The sequence below is a fragment of the Symphalangus syndactylus genome, chromosome 3 (genome assembly GCF_028878055.3).
Source record: "Symphalangus syndactylus isolate Jambi chromosome 3, NHGRI_mSymSyn1-v2.1_pri, whole genome shotgun sequence".
Taxonomy (NCBI): Eukaryota; Metazoa; Chordata; class Mammalia; order Primates; family Hylobatidae; genus Symphalangus; species Symphalangus syndactylus.
The window spans coordinates 107,636,607-107,659,276 of NC_072425.2; the positions used below are offsets into that span (position 1 = coordinate 107,636,607).

The 22,670-nt window shown below is 34.0% G+C and overlaps 1 protein-coding gene across 2 annotated transcripts in view; it reads right to left on the bottom strand.

Moving 5' to 3' along the window:
* The window catches only part of VPS50 (VPS50 subunit of EARP/GARPII complex), a 131,565-nt gene that overhangs the window by 37,640 nt on the left and 71,255 nt on the right, over positions 1–22,670 (bottom strand). For both annotated transcript variants that reach the window (XM_055272684.2, XM_055272685.1), the window contains exons 17-21: positions 21,695–21,785; positions 19,248–19,424; positions 16,330–16,448; positions 13,985–14,091; positions 1,246–1,367 (exon numbers count right to left, since the gene is read on the bottom strand). In XM_055272684.2, the coding sequence (XP_055128659.1) occupies positions 1,246–1,367; positions 13,985–14,091; positions 16,330–16,448; positions 19,248–19,424; positions 21,695–21,785 (616 nt within the window). The remainder of the gene's footprint in view (positions 1–1,245; positions 1,368–13,984; positions 14,092–16,329; positions 16,449–19,247; positions 19,425–21,694; positions 21,786–22,670) is intronic.

Consider the following 22,670-nt stretch of genomic DNA (forward strand, 5'->3'; position numbering starts at 1 on the left):
TAACACATCTTATCAATAATGTGGTCTGGAACTGTTCTGTCTCATATGATAGTAGTCACATGTGGCTATTTATATTTAAAGATAAATTAACTAAAATTGGATACAATTAAGAATACAGTTCCTAAGTCATTAGTCATACATATTTCAAGTGCTCAACAGCCATGTGTGGCTAGTGGTTACCATATCAGACATTGCTAATACAGAACGTTTCCACTATTGTGAAATTTCTTAGACAGGACTGGTCTAGAGGCATGGCCCAAAAGACAAAGTAAGGCTCACCTACAAGACTAAAACATTCTGACAATTAGCTGAAACTCTACAATGTCTTCCTCAATTAATATTTATTTAGTGAGTTTTCAAATTCAGGGTGATGAATTAATATATACTTTATAGTATATAAATTCTGCAGCAACATTTTGTCACTGGTCATATTAGCATTCTTTCTAAGAAATATTTTTCAGAATTAAGAACCCAGGAAATTCAGGTCCTATATAAAATGATTATGTCTTTGACATACTTGTGATCACAGCAAGGATATAAATATTTATATAATATAGTTATACATTGAAATTTACATTTTTAAAAAGATATGATACATAAGTAGTATTATAATATATTCATAGGACTGAATGGAATGTTTTTACACAGAAAACTGTCAAACATCTATGCAAAACACATAATTAATTTTAAAGTAAAGTATCAAATTAGTTACCTGCCTAATACTGTGTTATTTTCTGTGAGGAGCAGAAAAAGATATACTCAATAAGAGCTTTGGAAACACAAAAAGGAGGTGCAGAAAAACATTAATTCTAATGGCGGGTAGATGGCTCAGTTCAGGTTTTCAATTATTTTAATAAATATTTTTCATTATCTTTTAAATGTACTAGTGACTGCTAAGGTTGTTAGCCAACACTTAAAATGTCTCATTTAGTGTTTTGTATTTTACATGGAGCCAGATTAAAATAAAGCAACCTCTACATTTTTCATTGCCAAAATATGTCAAGGTTAGAAACAGATGTTGCACTTTTTCTGCCAAAAATTTCAATGTGTTTATCATACCAAAGCTTAAAATTAATATAAAGGTAAGGCAATAAGGCAGACAGAAGGCTGAGATCAATAATTTTGTTTTTGATGCATAATCCCCAAAATAATGTTATTTGTGTATCTTCTACAGAGAGAATGAAAAACTTTGACATTTATAAAATAAATTTTAAAAGATTTTTTTCCCTCTAAAGGTGGACTTACTGAATCATTCCGACCAAAAAAGGTATATATTGCATACAAGTAATAATCAAATAGTTGAGACATGAAATGAATAACATCAAAGGCAATTGGCTTAAGAATGTTCATCATCTGCATATATTTTCCTGAAAAGAAAAAAGAATCAAAAATTAAGTAGAACAAAATTAAAATCTGTTAGTCTATAATTATAAAAAGACAATAAAATTACTATACTAAAATATTTGAATATAATGAAATATTGCACTCCTTCACAGTAGCCATGTCTCAGGTACTCAGTAGTTTCATGTGGCTAATGGCTATTGCATGGGACAGCACAGATTATGAACATTTCTATCATCTTGGAAAGTTATACTGGAAAGTACTAATATAAATAATACAATGATATTTTCCTCTTACTACATTTTACTGTTTCCCAAATTTTTATGGAACTCCTACACTCTTCTACAACTGACACTGTACAAACAAACAACATTGGTTCTCTTTTCTAGGAGTTTCCATTTAAAATAATTTCTTTGAAAATGTGTAAGTTTAATAGAGTAAAATACAATATATTTAAGAAAATATTTTTCATAAGCTTATACATATATAGCAAAAGTAGAAAAGCAAGAGGAAAAATGATACATGCAAGATACTGCCCATTCCCCTGAATCCTAGCCCTGTGAAATCTTGGGTCAGAGGCCAAGAACATTTCTTTATCACTATATCATTCAAGAGCTTGATATCCACAAGGTGCAAAGAACATATCTTTCTTGTTCCTTCTTTTGGAAGATGCCAATATCCCATTCCTTTTCCTCTAAATATATAATCAGATATATTCACAGAAAAAAAAAAACACAATGAATTAAACTTCTGCATTTACAAACTTGCTAATGTATTGGAAGGGTTCAAGAGAGATGGGAAGAATCGAATAACAAATAACTACAAGTCCCCAGTTCTGTTTCTCTTTTATGGGAAATAGGAAAAGAAGCATATCTATTAAAAATGCTCTATACTTTCTTCTGCGGAAGATCTTAAAACAGGCCATTTGCTTAATTTCCAAATAAGCCAATAATTCAGGTGCTGGCTCTACTTCATGTTAACTGCTATAATTTTAAATTGGTACTATTAAAGACATCATGACTCAAGAGAAAACACATTTACTGCAGTACAAGAAATGACAAATGTACTCCAATGGAAATGTCTACTATCAAAACCATTTCTTTAAGAACTCAGTACGTCTTTCTTAATTAATTTATGTGAGAAATGATTTTAAATAATAGACGGTCAAGAAGAGAAACATAAATACAAATATACATCAAAACACAGTAAAAACTACTGAACTCAGATTTCATTCTTATTCCTATTTTAAAACTCTTCTGTTTCACAATCATCCTTTGCAATTATTTCACACAGTCAGACTTTTTTTGAAAAATCACATTTGAAAAATATTTGAAATATACTGCTCCTAAAACCCTCTGGATCATTATGCAGGTATTTCCTCAGCTACAAAACATATGGTTACTTAAGCTACAACTTGTTAACATATAAAATAATGCAACACTGTGAAGAAAAAATAATACATTACTCAGTTAAAAAAAAAAAAGATGAATAAGTAAAATTAGGTAGAATGCAAATAAGTAGGCTGGCATGCATCTAGAACACGAGGTCCTCTCCATTCCCGATAAGATTAACCATTGTTTATATACCTAATCTTGAAAAAGGATATAAAAATGAATTATTAATAGGTAAAGGCGATTTTAAATGTGTATTCAGAAGAAAAAAATAGCTGTTCCTCACCACCTTGAAAAGAAAATTCAAACATAAGGATATTAATTTATTCATTCAACAAACACATTTTGAAGGCTTACTATATACTTGGCCTTGTATTAAGGAACAAGGTATTACACAGAGTCCCGGCTGTTGCGCCTTAAAAGTCATACATGGAAGACAATAATCAATAAGCAGATCATCAGTATATTACAGAGTATAAGAATGAGGACTCTGTCTTTCCAGTTCAAGAGGACAGAACGGGCAGAGAGCAGAAATTTGGAGGTTTGAGGAAGCTTATATGCCTCCTCAGATCTTACTGAATTAAAAGAGAACATTACAATGAATTAATTCCTTATCTATGAAGAGAAGAGGGTGAGAAGGCGAGGCTGGTAGGTTTGAGCACAAGAAAATGAAAAATGTCAAAACATTTCTAGACCAGAGGTTGGCAAACTTCTCCTGTAAAGGACCCAAGAGTAGATAGTTTAGGCTTTGCATACCGCACAGTCTCTGTGGCAACTATTCAGCTCTGCTGTCTTCTGTTTCAACTGCTCAACTATGCCACTGTAGCACAAAAGCAGCTACAGACAGACAATATGCAAACAAATGAGCATGGATGTGCCAATAAAACTTTATTTACAAAAACAAGCAGCCAGCAGCTCAAAACATTTAACATCTCAAAACGTCTGTTCTAGATGACAGACAGTAGATGGGAACAGGTTGATGGAAAAACATAAAGAAGCCAATGAAACCATAAGAGGGCCAAAAAGGAGGTGGAAGCTATTCACTAGGGCAGTAACTACTTAGAATCAAGCTGGAACGGCAGGAGTGAGAAACGGGGTTGAAAAAGGATCAAGCTACAGGTTCACATATGGGACAAACTGTATCAGTCTGCATTCCCCACCACTACCACTATTCCCCTCTCCTCTCCAGCAGTTAGAGGTGTAGGCTGCTAGAATTTACCCATAAAACAAAATAGAAACCCTTAGGGTTCCCTCTAAAAGAAATGATAAGCTGGGAGCGGTGGTTCATGCCTGTAATCCCAGCACTTTGGGAGGCCGAAGCGGGTGGATCACGAGGTCAGGAGATAGATAGACACCATCCTCGCTAACACGGTAAAACCCCATCTCTACTAAAAAAAAAATACAAAAAATTAGCCGGGCGTGGTGGCGGGCGCCTGTAGTCCCAGCTATGCAGGAGGCTGAGGCAGGAGAATGGCGTGAACCTGGGAGGCGGAGCTTGCAGTGAGCGGAGATGTGCCACTGTACTCCAGCCTAGGCGACAGAGCGAGACTCCGTCTAAAAAAAAAAAAAAAGAAATGATAAACTGAAAAAAAACAGATGGGGGGGGCAAACGAACTTAAAAAAAATAAAAAATTGGCCGGGCGCGGTGGCTCACGCTTGTAATCTCAGCACTTTGGGAGGCCGAGGCGGGCGGATCACGAGGTCAGGAGATCGAGACCACGGTGAAACCCCGTCTCTACCAAAAAATACAAAAAAATTAGCCGGGCGTGGTGGCGGGCGCCTGTAGTCCCAGCTACTCCGAGAGGCTGAGGCAGGAGAATGGCGTTAACCCGGGAGGCAGAGCTTGCAGTGAGCCGAGATTGCGCCACTGCACTCCAGCCTGGGCGACAGAGCGAGACTCCGTCTCAAAAAAAAATAAATAAAAATAAATAAAAAATAAAAAAAATAAAAAATTGAAAAGCTAAGGCTTCTACCTTATTCTGGGATTTAGAGGATCTATCCCCATTAAAGACTGCCAGTAAATCTACCCAAGCCCTTTCCTATTTCACACAAAATTCCGAGTCCCAATTTCTACTGAAGAGAAAGAGCCAGCTCGAACATAGTTCTAATTACTCATAAGAAACCCACAATGGCTTGTAAGCCTTCTATTTTAAATCTAAATAGATAATCAAAAATCACCAGGCACACAAAGAAAACTCAGAGTGTGAAAATGAAAAGTTGATCCCAAAGGAAACAGAATAATTCAAGCTAAAAAGAGAAATATAATAATTATGTAGAACTCAATAATAAAAGATTATCCAAAAAAGAGAATATAAAAGACTTCTTAAAGGTAAAAATATAATATTTAAAATAAAAAGTTAAATTAAGTCTCCTAAAAGGTACAGCAAAAGACAATACTGTGGGAAACATTTGAGAAAACAGATATAAATGACCAATTTGAGTAATGGAGGAAATTGTTTTAAAAAGAGAGAACAGAGAAAATACAGAGGTGGAAATTATCAAAGATATACTAGTGTCAGTAATAGCTAAGGAACACAGGAGCCTTCAGATCAGAAGAGTCCACATACTATCAAACACACTGAAAAAGAAATCATACCTAGACACATCAACATAAAATTCTGGATCAAGGAAAAAAAATTTTAAAAGCTTTCAAAGACAGAGAAATTCACCTGCAACAGAATAGAATGCTAGAAGTTCCAGTTCTGAAGAAAATAATTTTTAATCTACAAGTCTATTCATAGCTAAATTGTCATTCAAGTGAAAGAGCAAAAAAAAAAAAAAAAGATTTTCAGACTGACAGACACGAATTCAAACATTTACTTCTCATCAGCCTTTTCTGAGGAATAAACTAGACCATAGGGAAGAGATACACAGAGGGACTGGCAAAGAAACCAAGTAGCAGCATGGACAAGAACTAGAAACAAGAGAATGAACAGTGGGCCTGCCTTAAGCCAACTCATCAGTGGGAGACACAGAGAGAAGTGTGGTTACCACACTTGAACGCTTCAAATACATTAGCAAATTTGTAAATACAGAAGTTTAATTTATTGTGTTTTTTTTCTGTGACTATATCTGATTATATATTCAGAGGAAAAGGAATAGGATACTGGCATCTTCCAAAAAAACGAATGAGAAAGATATGTTCTTTGCACCTTGTGGATATTGACCTCTTGAATGATATAGTGATAAAGAAATGTTCTTGGCCTCTGACCCAAGATTTCACAGGGCTAGGATTCAGGGGAATGGGCAGTACCTTGTGTGTATCATTTTTCCTCTTGCTTTTCTACTTTTGCTATTATATGTATAAGCTTATAAAAATAAATATTTTCTTAAATATATTGTATTTTACTCTATTAAACTTAACACATTTTCAGAGAAATTATTTTAAATGGAAACTCCTAGAAAAGAGAACTGGTGTTGGTTGTACAGTGTCATTTGTAAAAGAGTGTAGGAGTTCCATAAAAATGCTGGAAACATGGGGGAGAAATTTTTCCCATTGTGGATATGACAAGAGAGAAAATGGATTTCTCCTATATTGAAGATTTTAAAAATTAAGGTTTGTCAGTCCAACATCTATTGGGTTCCTACAAAAGTAAAAAGCAGTTGGCCAGGTGCCACATATAGATGCTACAAAAATGATTTAAGGCTGTCTTCTATAGGGGTTTATAATCTGATGGGACACAAGCAGGAATAGATTCTGAGTTGGAAGAATATTCATTATTCTTATTTCAGTACACTAATTTGAGAAACCATCAATGAATACAAATGGCACATAAAGCCATAATAGCACATAAGACAAACTGGAAAAGCTATAAAAGAGGCATAAAGGAAAGGAAAGTTGGTTCAACTTGGGCAATTCAGAAAAAGGTACTGAATAATGAAGTGAAGACCAGAGTAAAAATTAACAAGTCCATTACCTAAGTGCCTGGCTACCAAGTTTATTAAATATCATATCTCAGCCCCCCAAATCTCCAATGCTGTTTTCTTGTGACATGTACTGAGGGATGGTGCTTTTAGGATTATCCTCTCAAAAGATCAGGCTGTACATAAAGCTAGCAACTCTGAAAATATTTTTAAAGGTTAAAAATATAAATTCATGTAAAAAATATCTAAACACATGTTATCTCGTAGTATTATCTTATCCTATTAGTATATAGATAACATATAGTATGTATTATATAATAATTATATCATTATTATATGATTATAAACAGAAATACTAGAATGTAGTTTAAATTAAAGTGAATGACAAACTTTTTTTCCTTAAACATTACATATGAAAATTTTTTTTCTTAAACGATAACTTAATCATAAAACATGGTATTAAAATTTTAAAACACATAAAAAAGTATTGTGATACTTCTGTAAGACTGCCCTTACGACTTCAATGAACTCTATAACTTTATCCAAATATCTGAAACAAGGATACTTTAAAAACAACTTACTCAAAAAAAACAAAAGAAGTTACCATTTTAATTATCTGTTATGTAATCAAGAATTTTCCTGTTAAATACACGTTGTTTTACATTTCAATTAGGAAAATAACAGAAAGGAACCAATGGTTCTCAAAGTGTGGTCCCTAGACAAGCTGCATCAACATTACCTGGAAAGTTGCTAAAGGTGCCCATTTTCAGGTTATACCCTAGACATACTGAATCAGATACTCTGGGAGTGGGGGACAGCAATCTGTGTTTTGTTTGTTTATTTGAGACAGACAGAGTCTTGCCCTGTCACCCAGGCTGGAATGCAGTGGTGCGATCTCAGCTTGCTGCAACCTTGGCTCGCTGCAACCTCTGCCTCCTGGGTTCAAGCCATTCTCATGCCTCAGCCTCCCAAGTAGTTGGGATTACAGGAGTGCCCCACCACATCTGGCTAACTTTTGCATTTTTAGTAGAGACGGGGTTTTGCCATGTTGGCCAGGCTGCTCTTGAACTCCTGACCTCAAGTGATCCATCTGTCTTGGCCTCCCAAAGTGCTGGGATTACAGGTATGAGCCAACAAACATGGCCAGCAATCTGTGTTTTAACAAGCCCTCTAGGTGATTCTGATGCATGCCAAAATTTAAAAATCAAAGGCTAGATCACCATAAAAGATGAATAAAGCAATAAAGCACAGTCCTTCTTTCTTCTTGACAGGCCCTCATGCCTTGGTTTTCAAGAACTCTGCTTCACCTCCTAATTTTTCTCCTGCCTTTCTGCTGTTGATTCATGACCTCCTTCACTGACTGATCTTGCTGTTTGCCCTTCCAATGTATCCATATCCACTGCTGTTTCCTAGGTTTCCACTCAGCTATCTTGTGTTGTATGTTTTTGTGTGTACTAAGTGGGTAGGAAGGATAGTAGAGCTTCTGTCTGGTTTTCTATGAACTCAAATGGTTAAGAGCCTCTGCCAAGAAAAACTCATCCACTAACCTTTTGAGTTCATAGAAAATCAGACAGAAGCTCTACTACCCTTCCTAGTCATTTTATAACAATGACTCAAATTATGTATCCTGATCATCTTTTTTCTCCTGACCTCCACATCCATCTATGTAACTACCTATAGACTATTTCTACTTAAATGTCCCAGAGGTACCTCTATATGTCCAAAGTCTACCCTACCATCAGCTCTGCAAACTTTGTCTTCCTCTCATCTTCCCTTTTTCATTTCTGGCATTATAACTGGTTAATCACACAAACCTAAAATTTGAGTGATCGCTCATCACTGATTCACCAATCCTGTCTGTTGTATTTCTAAAATCTCTCTAATCTGTGTTCTTCTATTACAATGGCCACTGCCATCCATATCCAGGCTTATGTTCTCATCATCCCTTGCCTGGGAGACTTCAACAGTCTGCCATCCAGTCTTTGATCTTCTCCAATTTCCCCTTAGCCAAAGTCAATCCCTTATTTACACTTTTTTTAAAAACAACAAATCTGCTGGGCTCTCTCCCCTATTAGAAATCCCTTAAGGAGCTTATGTCCAAGCTGCATAGGACAGTCTTTGAGGCCTTCTGATACCCTGTTCTAGCCCATCTTTCTCGTCACATCTCCTCTGCTTCTGCCTCCAGCCCCTATCATGTTTCTTACATTCCAGCAAACTAGACAACTGGGGTCTCTGAATACACCATGTCTTGCACATGTTCTTTCTGTCCAAAACGCCTTTACCAACTTCTTCATCTATGAGAACCTATTCATCTTTCAAACTCAATTAGGGTGTCAGCCCGCACAGTGAGTCAGTCCTTTCACTTCCTACCCAAAAATGAAAATTAATCATCATTCTTTCTCTCGCCTCTTTTCTGTTTATTTATGCTTACAACAACATACCGTAAATTTTTTTTATTTTGCATTTCCCTTGTTGGACTCCTTAAGTACAAAGTACAAAGTACAAAGACTGTGGTTTCTTCATGACTGTATCTCCAACAGCTAGCCAGAAACAAAGTAGTGACTCAAAAAAAAAAAAAAATCTGGTGGACTAAAACTAATGAATGCAATATACATGGCAAAAAAAGAACTGATTTCCTTAGTGTTAAAACCTATAATTTCCTTATTATATAAAAATGAGCAGTGGATATGAATAAGTAGTTCGCAAGTAAATAGAAATGTCTTTTAAACATATGAAAAGATGCTTCAATTAACTCATAATTAAATACATTTTTGAATGAGATGCCATTTTTAACCTATCAGACTAGCAGGTACCCAAAGCTGGAGGATACACAGTCTTGCTGAGACTAAGAAAAGAGCTACCCTCAAATACTGTTGATGAATGAGTAATTTAACAGAACTCTTTTAGTAAGCTCGTTAGTAACCTCATTGGTAAATTGAGAATGTCCATCAAAACTGGAAATGTATATACTCTTTGCTCCAGCTAGAGGAAGTATTTATAGGAATTTGTTCTATAGCTCTATCTGTATATACACAAAGATATTTCTTCAAAGATACTTGCTGTGGCAGTTTGTAGTATGAAATGACTTAACCTATATGTTGAAAAGTGGAAGACGTATAAACTGTGGCACTTACAATATTACATCTATACAATAGGAAAAAAGAATGAAATCCACACATACTAAGATAGGTAATACATTAAGATATTTTAAGTGTAACCTTAAGATATTTTAAGTAAAAAATAGAGATAAACAGTATAAATACTGTAATCCAATTTTCAAAACAAAACAATAACAACAACAAAAAATAGGAGAGAGGAGATATACATATCAAATATATTTGTACTAACACTAATATTTCCAGAAGAAAACAGGAGAAGCTGAGTCATTTTGTCTGAGGAAGGAGACTTGCAGCTCTGGGGCTCTGCTTATACCTTGGGGTATTTTAATTTTTAACCATTTTTATGCATTACCTTTCAATTTAAAATGCTCAATGATAAAGACTATGCCAGCAAACTAAACTGCTGAGAAACTTCAACAGTCTGGCATCTAGTATTTGACCTTCCCCCAATGAAAAGAATGTCCCAGTGAAGGAGTGGATCTCTTGTCTCCCATGCCTGTGTTCTCTCCACCACATAAGCTGCATCTCAGGCACATTATACCTAAATATCCCTTAGATGCACATATCCTAGTTTCATTTTAAATACTGATGCAAGTGCTAGGGTGCTAGGGTATATTTTTTCTAGCTACTAAAGTGGTAATTCTGTTGTTGTCAGAAGTTGTTATAAGCATGGACTTCGGTAATCTAGCTCCTGCTCCTCAGACCTATCACACCTGCTCACAAGCTGCTTCCAAGAGAGAACCGTGAATACCAAGGCGATTTCACTGATAAGACACATTTCCTAAAATTTCTCTTTCGCTGTCTACAAGAAACCATCAGGATGACAGAATTTTCTCTTTACACAATACAAGCAACTGTTCTGATCAGTCCTCTCCACTAGTGCAAAGCCTCCCTGAGCCTTTCTAATAAATTTAGTTACCAGCTGGGATAAGGAAGCCCCATTAACACTCTTTTGTTTACTCTCTGCTAATTATCTGCCAAGTAAATACTACTTGAAAAGGCCATTTGAAATACGCCTTTAATGTTCTAATATGTGTTTCCCAAATACTCAATAATTAGTTCCTTCATCTTCTCAAGCACCAAAAATTAATCTGTCTTATTTACACAACCGTACTTCTCCCTTTGTAGGAAGAGGCATGACCTTTGCCAGTTTATAATCTTCAGGCACTTCTATGCAATAACAACAGCGGATGGAATAGTGCATTTGCTAGTCAGAGGCCTCTGAGATAGTGGCCTCCTTTAAGTTCTGTTTTGTATATATCTAAAAACTGAAGATAAAAACATCCCAGGGAGAGAGAAAACGATAGGCATAAAAGTCTACTGGGGATCCCAACTGGGGTGATAATGGCAGCACCTAATCCCAGTCCTAAATGAGAAGATATAAAAGTTAAATTTGTCATACTCGGCATTGTTTCCTAATTGCAAGTCCAGTAAAAGATATGGTAGTGGAGAAAGCTGAAATTGCAATAGTCAAATTCTCTTCACAGAGTAAGGGTTTATTCAGGACTGCGCCATACTTTAAAGGGTCTTGAATGTGGCTTTTCTCAGTTCCTATAAACTCACTGTTCAAAAGCAAGGCCCACTATGTTGATCAGTAATCCTCATACAAAAATTTGTTGTTACTAACATCTGAATTCAGCACCAGGAGCATATTTCTACCATTATTATAAGGGCCTGTATCTTTTTCTCAGATAATGAGGATAGCAGAATATATTGTTTCTTCAATTCCCTTATGCCTACCAAGAAGTTAAGCATTGTATTTGATGTCTGCATTAAATATGATATGATAAAGCATGACGTGCCCACTCTTCAACTTTGTCTTAGCTTTATATTTTATTTGATTATAATGAAAATATGCCTTCAGAGTAAATAGCAACATGACTACCTCCAGCCCCTTTTGAACTAGGTAAGGTAAAAAATATAAACAACTGCTTAGATGTGTTTGATTATATTATTTTTCCCAATTCCCTGTAAGAGCGATATACAGCCCTGCCCACTTCCCTTGACTTGCAGTGCTTCCTGCGGCAGAAGCATACTTCTCCCTCCCTTTGCCAAGCCTGACTTGCTTTGGTCATGACATGTCAGAGGAAGTCAAGGGTGACAGATGGAAGCAGAAGCTTCAGGAGTCATAAAATAGTTTGCTCTTGCTGTTCTCCCCATGTTCCAGATTGGTTGGTACTATTCTTTCAACTTACATCTTAGAATGAAGAGACACATGGAGCAGAGCTACATATAATCAGGAGACAATGCGTATCATGAGTGAAAAATAAAACTTTGTGGTTGAAAGTCACTGATGTACCAAGAGTTGCTTGTTACTTCAACATAATCTAGCAAAAGCTGACTACAGCTCAAGTAATGTGTTCAGACATTGAAAACTGCTGAGTCTAGAAGGCTAAGGAGGATGACAATGATTCTGAAAGGTCTGAATTTCTATCAGTGAGGACAAGATAAAGGAACTGAGCCCATGGAGCCTGAAAAATGGACTGTGGGGTGGTCGGTATGAGAAAAGGAAGCACAATAACTACCACCACATATCTGAAAAGTGATCACATGGAAGAATAGAAGAAATAGACATAGAAGATAGAAGAAATAGAAATAGAAGAAGAAAAAGCACCAACTTATTCTTCTTGCTTCTAAGGGCAGAACTCTTAGACCGAAAGGACAACCCAAAAGCTGGAATCACAGAGAGACAGGTTTTAGTTTAGAAAAATAATACAATCAAACACATCTAAGCAGTTGTTTATATTTTTTACCTTACCTAGTTCAAAAGAAGCAAGAAGAATAAGTTCGTGCTTTTTTTTCTTCTGTTTCTGTTTCTTCTATTTCTATTTCTTCTATTTCTTCTATTCTTCCATGTGATCACTTTTCAGATATGCGGTGGTAGTTATCGTGCTTCCTTTTCTCATACCGACCACCCCACAATCCATTCTTTAGGCTCCATGGGCTCAGTTCCTTTATCTTGTCCTCACTGATAGAAATTCAGACCTTTCAGAATCATTGTCATCCTCCTTAGCCTTCTAGACTTAGGGAAGAGACTTCTACTAATGAGATCAGTCTAATGATAGAATGAGTAGTCTTGCAAACCACTGTGTTTCCAATGACTGGGAGTCATGAAACAGAAGCTAGACGGCTACCACATATGAGAGACACTACAGAAAGACAACCGACTTCATGGGAATTTACACCAATGACCACTCAGCACTCTCCCAATTCTGATTCTACAAATTCTTGAGAGTTATTTCTGACACTATGTTCAGTCAGTTCTCTTGGAAGAAGAAGAAAAGCTTAGCTCCCTGGCAATAATTAGCCACAGAATAGCTTTTTAGAATCTATCCTTTTTTCTGAGCATCATGAAAATGTATACCTTTCTTTTCTTCTCAATTCAGTAATATTTTTTGCTCTTACTAGAGAAACCATGACTCCTAAAGAGCATTCTGTACATTTTATCCTATTCATTAATTAAATTTAAGAATTATCTTAAAGAACACAGACTATTTCAACAGAGCTAAGGTTAATCAAACTAGGCAATATGTAAATACCATCTCCATAGATAGAATATAGAGATTTTTATGGAAAACCACTAAAATTCCTGATTGGAACAACGAAGTTTAATAGAAGACATCTCTATAACTTATTTGTCAAATATATAGACTTATCTGTGAGATACAAAGGCTAAAAGCATATAAGATGTTGAAATACTGATTTAAAAAAAATCCACATCATCCTAAAACCTGAATATTTAAAATGTCATTTCTTCATATTGTTTGCCTTCTACAAAATCATCAATAAAGGTCTTATCTGCTACAAGAACAACATTTCCTATAATCCGAACATTTAGCTTGTAAATCTCTTGTCTGAAAATGCCAGAAAGTCACTATTCACTCTGCCTGACAGAAGATGATAAAGACCTATGAAACAACTCAGTACAAAAATATTGTATAAACGTGAAACTGGTACTATCTTATCTTACACGTACCTCTAACCTACCTAAAGAATTTTTCATCGCATTTCAATTAACTGAAATATTTTAGAAAAATTGTAAGATACAAAGACTTAATAAACAGGTAACTGAAAAAGAAAAACTGGCATTACTATTAGTATTATAGTATTTGGAACATTTAAAATGAGAAGCATTGACATATGATAACCTTAAATCCCTTATTGTAGAGAGCACTGGAGTATACCTGACAATGAAAACCACAAGTAAAAGTCATTCAGTAACAAACTAATTTAACTGTTATAATTTTTTTTAAAGATGTAGCTACTTACCAACAAGTCTTATTACATTCAACGTTGTATTTGTTAAGATAGGTGCATTCACTTTATTTAGACTGTAATCTGATTTCTTCCTGCTTTTTAGAGTTTCCCGAGAAACACTTGACATGGAAAAACAAAACAGAGTTGCTAGAGTTGTCAAGTAATAAACCAATAAGTTAGATTAGTCCCTAGCCTTTATTAACTAATTATTTAATGAAAATCTTACTATGCATTAGGTAAAGATATAGAAATTAACTTCTTATCCTTATAAAATTTACAATCCATAAGTAAGGGAAATAAGTAAGCAAAAAAATAAAGTACCATAATGCATTTCTTTGATTATAAAACATTATCAACCACTAAAAAAGCTACGTAGCTTTAAAAAACAGATTTTCCAGGATAATAATACATCTCGGTGCAAATGTACTGTTTCTTGATTTCAGAAACTTATAAACATGAAAAAATACCCTCCTAAGAATCTGAATTAAGTACAGAATATTGATGGCAGTATTTGGGGTTAAGGGTTAAAGTAAAAGTTATATGGTCAGCACAGAAAAAAGGGCCGGCATAAAATAGGGTCAGAGATAAGAGAGAACAGAGTGTGCTCAGAAAAGTACAAGGAGTTCACCACGTTCACATGTAGAAGAAGTGAACAGAGAGAAAAGTGACAAGAAAGGAGGCAAGTAAAGGCCATATATCCCTGAAAGCAATCAAACCTGAGGGATGTGAACCTTATCTTGAATACAGTGGTGAGTCACTAAAAGCTAACCAGAAAAACAGCATGATTAAATTTGTAACTATGAAAAAAAAAACCCTAAATTTAGATCTAAGACTTGTTTGGAACGGGGCAAGCCTAGAGACAAGAATCCAAGGTAAAGGAGTTGATTTAATAATCTGGCACAGAGATAATTTTGGCATAAACTAGAATGGTAGTGGTAAAATACAAGAAAAATTGGTCAATTCAAGAGACACAAGTTAGAATTGATAATATCTATTAATTTATTGGCTTCAGTAACTAATTTGTTCAATTCAAACTTCTTAGGGGTAAAAAGTTTAGGGGGCTCCAGTAACCCTACCAAAAATGGAGGTATATACACATGTACTGGCAGACACTGTCTTACTTGTACATTTCAATTCAAACAGACCTTTCCTTTTGGCCAAAATATGCCCAAAACATATCTAATAAAGAATTCCAACAAAATAGTTCTATTCAGTTCACAGTAGATCGCACTGACACTTAATATCATACATATGCAAAAACCAATAGAACAAATTTTTTCAATTAAAATAGCTACAACTACGTGAATTGCTCACTTTTGAAAACAGAATTATTTCAGTTAGGATTTCAAGTTAAACAGTATTAAATAGGTAGCTTAGGGTTAAACGGTAAGAGTATACTTATCAAGAATCTATCATTAAGAAATCTATCATTAAGAAAAAAGTATATCTATAGTCACTAAATGTATGATAGTCATGAAATCAAGTCATTTCAACATTCCAGAATCAGGCCCATTTAACTGGCAAAAGGTAAGAAAAAATTCTCTTACAATTATCATAGTTTTGAGAGGTCAGTTTATCATAAAACAAAACTCAACCACTAATAGGACACCTTGATAGAAGGTTCAAATAGTGAACAAAAATGACATAGAGGAAATAAGTGGTGATTTTCTGTGTTTACAAGATTGAAGCAAGAACTCCACATACAAAACAAATGACCATTTTCTCCTTGAGGTTTTTTATTTATCTATGTAAAGCATAAATGGCCACCAAAGGCAGGATCGATTTTACAAATCTAAAGGCTTTTTCCTCTGCAAAAACTAATCTTGATTATGCCCAATATTTTCAAAAAAAATATTGATTATGCCCAATATTTTCAACAAAATAATAAAGCAATTTTAACAAATTTTAAAAAATGACTTTGTGATACCATAAAAAAGAAACTAGAATCTTGCTACAAAAAGCAATGTCAAACCAACTGTGTAACTCAAAGGAAAGCTACATTAACACTAGCCATTTAAAGGTTTTTAAATGGCTAAATCAATTTCTTTTTTGACACATTAACAATCCAATTCACAGTTAAATGAACTGATTTGTGAGATACCGGCAAAGGTTTTGCTAGGCAGAACTTTTCATGTAACTATTTTAGTTTTCCTGAAATTCAGTTACGAAATGTTAAGAGGAAAAACACATTTTTGGCCTTCCAGGAATCATTTTTTAAAACATACTAACTTCTGTCAGGTGACATTATAAGTACCAAAAAAATAACAATTTTTGTTTCTTCTTAACCTTAAAGGAAATCCTATATGTTAAGAGCACAAGATAAAATGCTAAATACCACACAATTTAAGAACAATCACCTTTTCACAGGAACATCTCCTGTCTGCTCATCCACATAGTCTCGTTTGAGTTCCTCAGGAACATCACTGTCACTGTCATACTCTTGATAGGCACTCTTTTCTTGTTCATCAGATTCATACTGAAGAAAACACAGGGTATTAAAAAATGAGTATAAAGGGCCTCTTTTCGTGGGGTGTCTCAACACAGTGAAACTACTCAATTTTATAAGAAACAGCTAAATACAAGAAAATTCTTAATTTAGCTTTAATGTTGTCAACAAGAATCTAATCATTCTTCCATTGTCTTCATCATTCTATCTCAATCAGCACAAAAGAAAAATATTACACCTATAAAAGCTTGAAAATGTGCAACAAAATCAAATCACCATAAATCAAAACCTAACAAACATTCCACTAGGCCTAAAAAGAGAAGAAGAGTATACATTTGCATTTTTTTTTTTAAAGTCTCTCAGAAGTTTCACCACACTTATTTCCAATTTGCTAATAAAACTCATTAAAAAGAGGTTCAGTATCCAATTCTGGCATTCTGGAAGTATTACTTCAGCTTAATAAACACGTGCAACACACATGCTGATTTTCTAATTCACTACAAAATTTAATTCCAAGGGCAGCTTAGAAAATTAAGCTTAGAACACAGGGACCTGCTGAGAATGAGGACAAAAATGGTAGGTTTACTCTTGAGACGAAGGGTGTCTTCCTAGCATTTTCATCATCTTTATGGCAGCATGGCCCAATGCCAGCATGGGAAAGGACAGTGGAATTCATGCACAGTAAAGGAAGCAGTGACAGCACTTTCATCATCATCATCATCATCTATTAATGTCATAGATTAATATGATTAAATGGCTAACATTAATATAATTAAATAATAGCTAACATTGAGTTTTTAACCAAGTATTATGCTAAGTGCTTTCATGAAATATCTCATTTAATCATACAGACACTTCTATGAGGAAGTTTTATCTCTACATGACAGTTGAGGAAACCGGTATGATAACTACACGGAAAGAATTTAGTCCCCTAATTCAACAACTATTTTTTGAGGTCTGTTAATAAAAAGCACTATGAAAGGTCGTATTTAGATGTGGACCCTGATTCTCAAGGACATAAGTTGCACCTGGAAAGATTAGATCACACATTAATAACTGCAAACAAGCCTTACAGGTACTCCTTTATACTTATACACAATGTGATCCTGATGCTATGCAGAAAGGTATTCTACATAACTAGGATGTCCTGATTACAACAACAGAGCTTTGTGACCACACCATATCATAGATACTCATTATTTGAGGATTCAATGTTTGCAAATTTGCCTACTCACTGAAATTTATTTGTAACCCTAAAGTCAATACTTATGATATTTTTGGAGTCAGTCATAAACGTGCAGAACAGTGAAAACTTTGAGTCATCCAACATGCATGTTCCCAGCTGAATACAAACAAGGCATGCTCTGCCTTCTTGCTTAGGCTCTCATACTATAAACAAGTTTCCTTTTCTTGACCTATTTAGTGCCAAGTGCTTTGTATTTTTGTGCTTTTTGCTGGTGATTTAACTGTTTAGAATGCCACTGTAAGTGTTGAGTTGAAGTGCTGTCTAGTGTTTCTAAGTACAAGAAGGCTGTGATGTGCCTTAGAAACAAAATATGTGTGTCTGATAAGCTTCATTTAGGCAAGAGTTACGGCGTTGTTGGCTATGAATTCAGATTATGTACTGATGGGCTGATAAATTTGTTGTAACCCGAGGCTCATAGGAACCTAATCCTATATTTGCTCTGGGAGTAATAGTTCAGTATTTGCTAATTCAGTATTCACAGCAACTTTATAGAACACACTGCTGCAAATAATGAGAATCAAATGCTATGTTTTAATTAATGAATCACTTTTATAGAAGGATATATTATTCCAAAATAATTGGAATGACTTTAAATTCCTCTCAGTTTAGCCAACTTCACAGAGGCAAAATGTCACAAAGAATCACTGAATCATAATTTTAAATATGGCTTACTATGAAACAATTTAAACTTCATGAATTTTATCTTCACCAAATGAAAAATAAATTCTAAAACTAACATAAAATATAAAGACAAATCCTTCAACATATTTTTGTCACATCTGAATGGTTTTCACTTTAGCTTCATCAAATAAAAAATAAAAATCATATTGGGTCATTATGGAAATTATGAAGATCAGAAGAAACCATCAAACAAAATATTAAGTGAAATACTGTGAAAACACCATGCAGGTAACTGTGAAGCAAGCATTCCTCTCACTGTAAATATGGAGAAACTGAGGGTCACAAAGTTAAAATAATTTGCCAAGGGCCACACAGCTGATAAATAATAAAGACAATATTCATTATCTGCCTTCAAATCCTTTCCACTAACTCACACTATGTCTAGTTAATATTGTTTTTGAGGTCCTCAAAGTGTTGTTAAAACGTTGTACTTCTAAATCTCAAAAAATATCCCTGCCAGGCAACTAAGCAAGACATTACCACTTTCTCTTAGATAAAGGGACATGGAACAAAATGAATCAGTGACCCATAAAGGGTGTCGAAAAAAAGGGTAGATGATATCTGTTCCCTCATCTCACAATATATCACATAATATTCACATAATATATCACATAAATATTCAGTGAAGAAATTACACTACTATTTGATTAGCAACCTGATAAGAACATCATGTAATAAGATCAAAAGCAAACATAAAGCGAAAATTTACTATTCAAGAGGACAAGGTCAACAAAGCATATTGTAAAGTCATTATCTATAAATGTAATATCATAGGTACATTAAGTATATAGGCAGGCAGGGTAGTAGTAAATGGACACGTAAATGTAGTAAATTGCCTTGCTCACTGAGTAGAACAGTTTTAAATAAAAAAAACTCACTTATGTTCCACATACACCACATACCCCATTAGAAGCTAAGACATCTTCTGTTTCTTCATCTTTGTGGTTGGCCTGAATTTCAAATGGATTCCCACCACTACAGTACTGCTCAAACAAGGTCACTGTTTTTGAAGAAGTTGAGACTGGCTGTTTACTAGGTGAAACTGATGGGGAGCGAGACTGTTCCATGAATTTAAATTCCTAGATGTTAAAAAAGGAGCAAGATACCCTTTAGCAACAATAAAATTCTAGTACATAAACCGAATCCCTCAATATACATGTAGAGTTAGTAGAAAAACATCTTGATCTTCAGATTATTGACTTTTAAATCTTTCAAGTTATCTAAAAGCACAAACTTGGAAATACATGTCTAAAGGTTTTCCTAAAGACAATTCAGTGAATGGTATCACTTAAAACAGTATCATCTGCATCAAGCTACTTTTGGCTTAAGAAACTGCAGAGATCATTTTTTAAAATAGCTTAAGAAATCTGAATGATGTCTTCTAAAAATTTTAACAGAACAGCAAAAATCCTAATCAATAAAGTCATTTATGAAAACTAATTGTTAAAGCAAAACATTTCGCTTTTTCATATGCTTGCACCACTTAAGATATTCTATACAAATACATCAGAAACAAAGTATGAAGTATATATCTGTGTTACATTGACACCTATGAACTTTCATTTACTTTTCGCTATATACCAAGAAACAGACAACATGAACATATATGCCTAAGTCATATGATGTGTCTTCTACTCCTAGCTAAGCTAAAGAGTTGTAAGACCTAGTCTAAGTCATGCATTAACCACATGAGGAAACTGAGGCAGTCTGAAGGGATTCAGTGCAAAGTTCAACATCACACAGCTAATTAGAGGAAAAGCTGGAATAATCTCTAAAGTTTCTAGAATTACAAAAATCTTGATTTAATGATTTATCACAAAATTTAACAAACATTTTTCTTTTATCTAAACGGAATAATCCCAAATTTAAATTTGTTCATTTTCAATGATATTCTTAAAAGGTATTCTTAAAATTCTTGAAAGGTACATTGGCTTGTTGTATTAAATGATATATGTGTTTATTTTCCTTTCACATTTCAACTATACATTTAATCATATACATTATAATGCCTAAGAATCATGCCATTATTTTTATAATTCTAAACAAGGAGTGAATATACATCAATGAGACTAATTTTTAGAAAATCAAATCCACAGGAATGCATGTCAGGTGAACACTAAGCTGTGAATAGTTTTCAAGGTAACTACTTTAAAGGAGATAATGTTCACCTAGATGGGAATGCTTCAACATGCCTTTTTTAAAAAACATGTCTTACAATTATACTAAGTGTGACAACATGACAACACACACACACACACAGTCTGATTGTTAAAAAGGAGTTCAAATAAAATTATTTAATAGATATTCTAAAATTTATGTTAAACTTAGAATTTTAAATAATGTTAAGGAATTACCTTAAATCTTTGAGGATTCTTAAATCCTATGTTAATTTAATGTTAATGGTTATGTTAATACTAATTAACATTAACATTAATTTTGCTGTCTTTAAAGCATTTATTAATCACTATGTTCCAGGGTTTTTAATATTTCTATAATAGGAAAACAATATAATAAAACTGGATAAGAAGCTATTATACAATGAGCATAAAGACAATCCCTATCAAAAAAAACTTCTAAGTATATATTCTTTACATTTATCCAGAATAAGAAAATTGCTTTCTAGAAAGCCATTCCTTCCAAAGGCAGAAAATAAACACACCATACTTTCTGAACAAGGATGTAACTATATGCACTGCATTTTGACACTTGATATTTGCAGAACACAATCTTTCACACAGGAATATTTATCTACAATGTGTTTCAACCAAGGGAAAAATCAAACCAATTAAAGAGTTTTTCAAAGATTGCTTATTCTGTAAGTATTCGAGGAATTGATTAACTAATACAAATTAGTTGAGTATTTTTTAAAAGTGCCTCTTTTATTTCTGAGGCATTTTTTCATTACAGGCAAATTTAAGAATTACAGCATAAATTAGGAACCTACTAGTCCCTTTAAGAAATGAAGAATATTCTACAAATATAAATAAGCATTTGTATTAAACGAAGCCAAAATATAGCTAATTGATTATCTGCAAAATTTAAATACAGCAGTCACCCTTTTCTGAATTCAAAACAAACAAAAAATATCATTTTAATTGTAACTCTTTTTAGGCAAAAGAGATTTCCTAAAGTATGTAAACTGAATTTTGTAAGACTGATTTTTCACAACCATAAAAGGATCATTCCTGTAAAAGAGGCTGGCTACTAACGACTTTCAAGGAAGGAACATAAGAAACTGCTCCTTAATTTATTTTATAAATGTTTTCATACATTTCCGGATTTTTTTTCAAAAAAAAGGGTAAAATAGATGACTAAAAGATAGATTTCTTTGTTCTTAAGAAACACTTACATGAAGTTGCAAGATGCTGAAATTTGATTTAACAGGACAAAGTTCCCAAGTCTCATTCTCTAAGAACATTCTCAGTTCATCAAGCCGTGTTCTTAAAAAAAGAAAATGAACACTCCAAAAAGTGAGAAGAAAACTACACCGCACACAAGAATTGAGGAAATAATGTACAATACAAATAATTATAGGATTATTGTCATTATCATAATCAACTTTGAGAACCCATTCTGATTAACACAGTAAACAGAAATGTTTACTTTTATTAGTTAATATCTTATCATCCTTGAGAGAAAAACTCTCTCAAATGTTTACTAAACTAAGTATTTTTACTATATTGCAAAAGTAATGCATAGGAAATGACAATTTTATTAGGGGACTAAATTAAAAGCTTGTCTCCAACTCACATACTTAAAATATCCTTAGCTGATTATATATCGATGCTAAAACATAAAGAAAAAATTTACAGATTATGAGATCATAAATACTAACATATTACGTTAAACAGCACAGATCTGAACCATACCTAGTGAAGCCACAATAGCAAGATAATTATCACTTTCTGAAAATGTTTAGCTCGGTGCCTGTCTCTACACAGCATTTACAAATTTAAATTAGCAGCTAAGACACGTATATACTTGACATTACACTAATCACGTACGCCATACTGATCTCTTTCTTTAATGCTATTATTCTTACTGTCTATCCTGAGTAATCAGCACGTGATATAGGCAGTCCCCGAAAAACAAACGCTTATTTTCAGTTGACAAAAGGGTCAGTGCCTACCCTGTTCTTCCTCTACCACAAGTTGTTACTACCATGCTAAAAATAAAATCTAGAGTCTTTGAAATCCACAGGTTCAAAATAAAGAGACAATAAATACATGAATCTGTAAAAATCAGGAATTGCTCCAAATACTAGAGTTAACAGACAAGGACTTTAAGATAATTATTATAAGTTAAATAAAATAGAAAAAAATGTA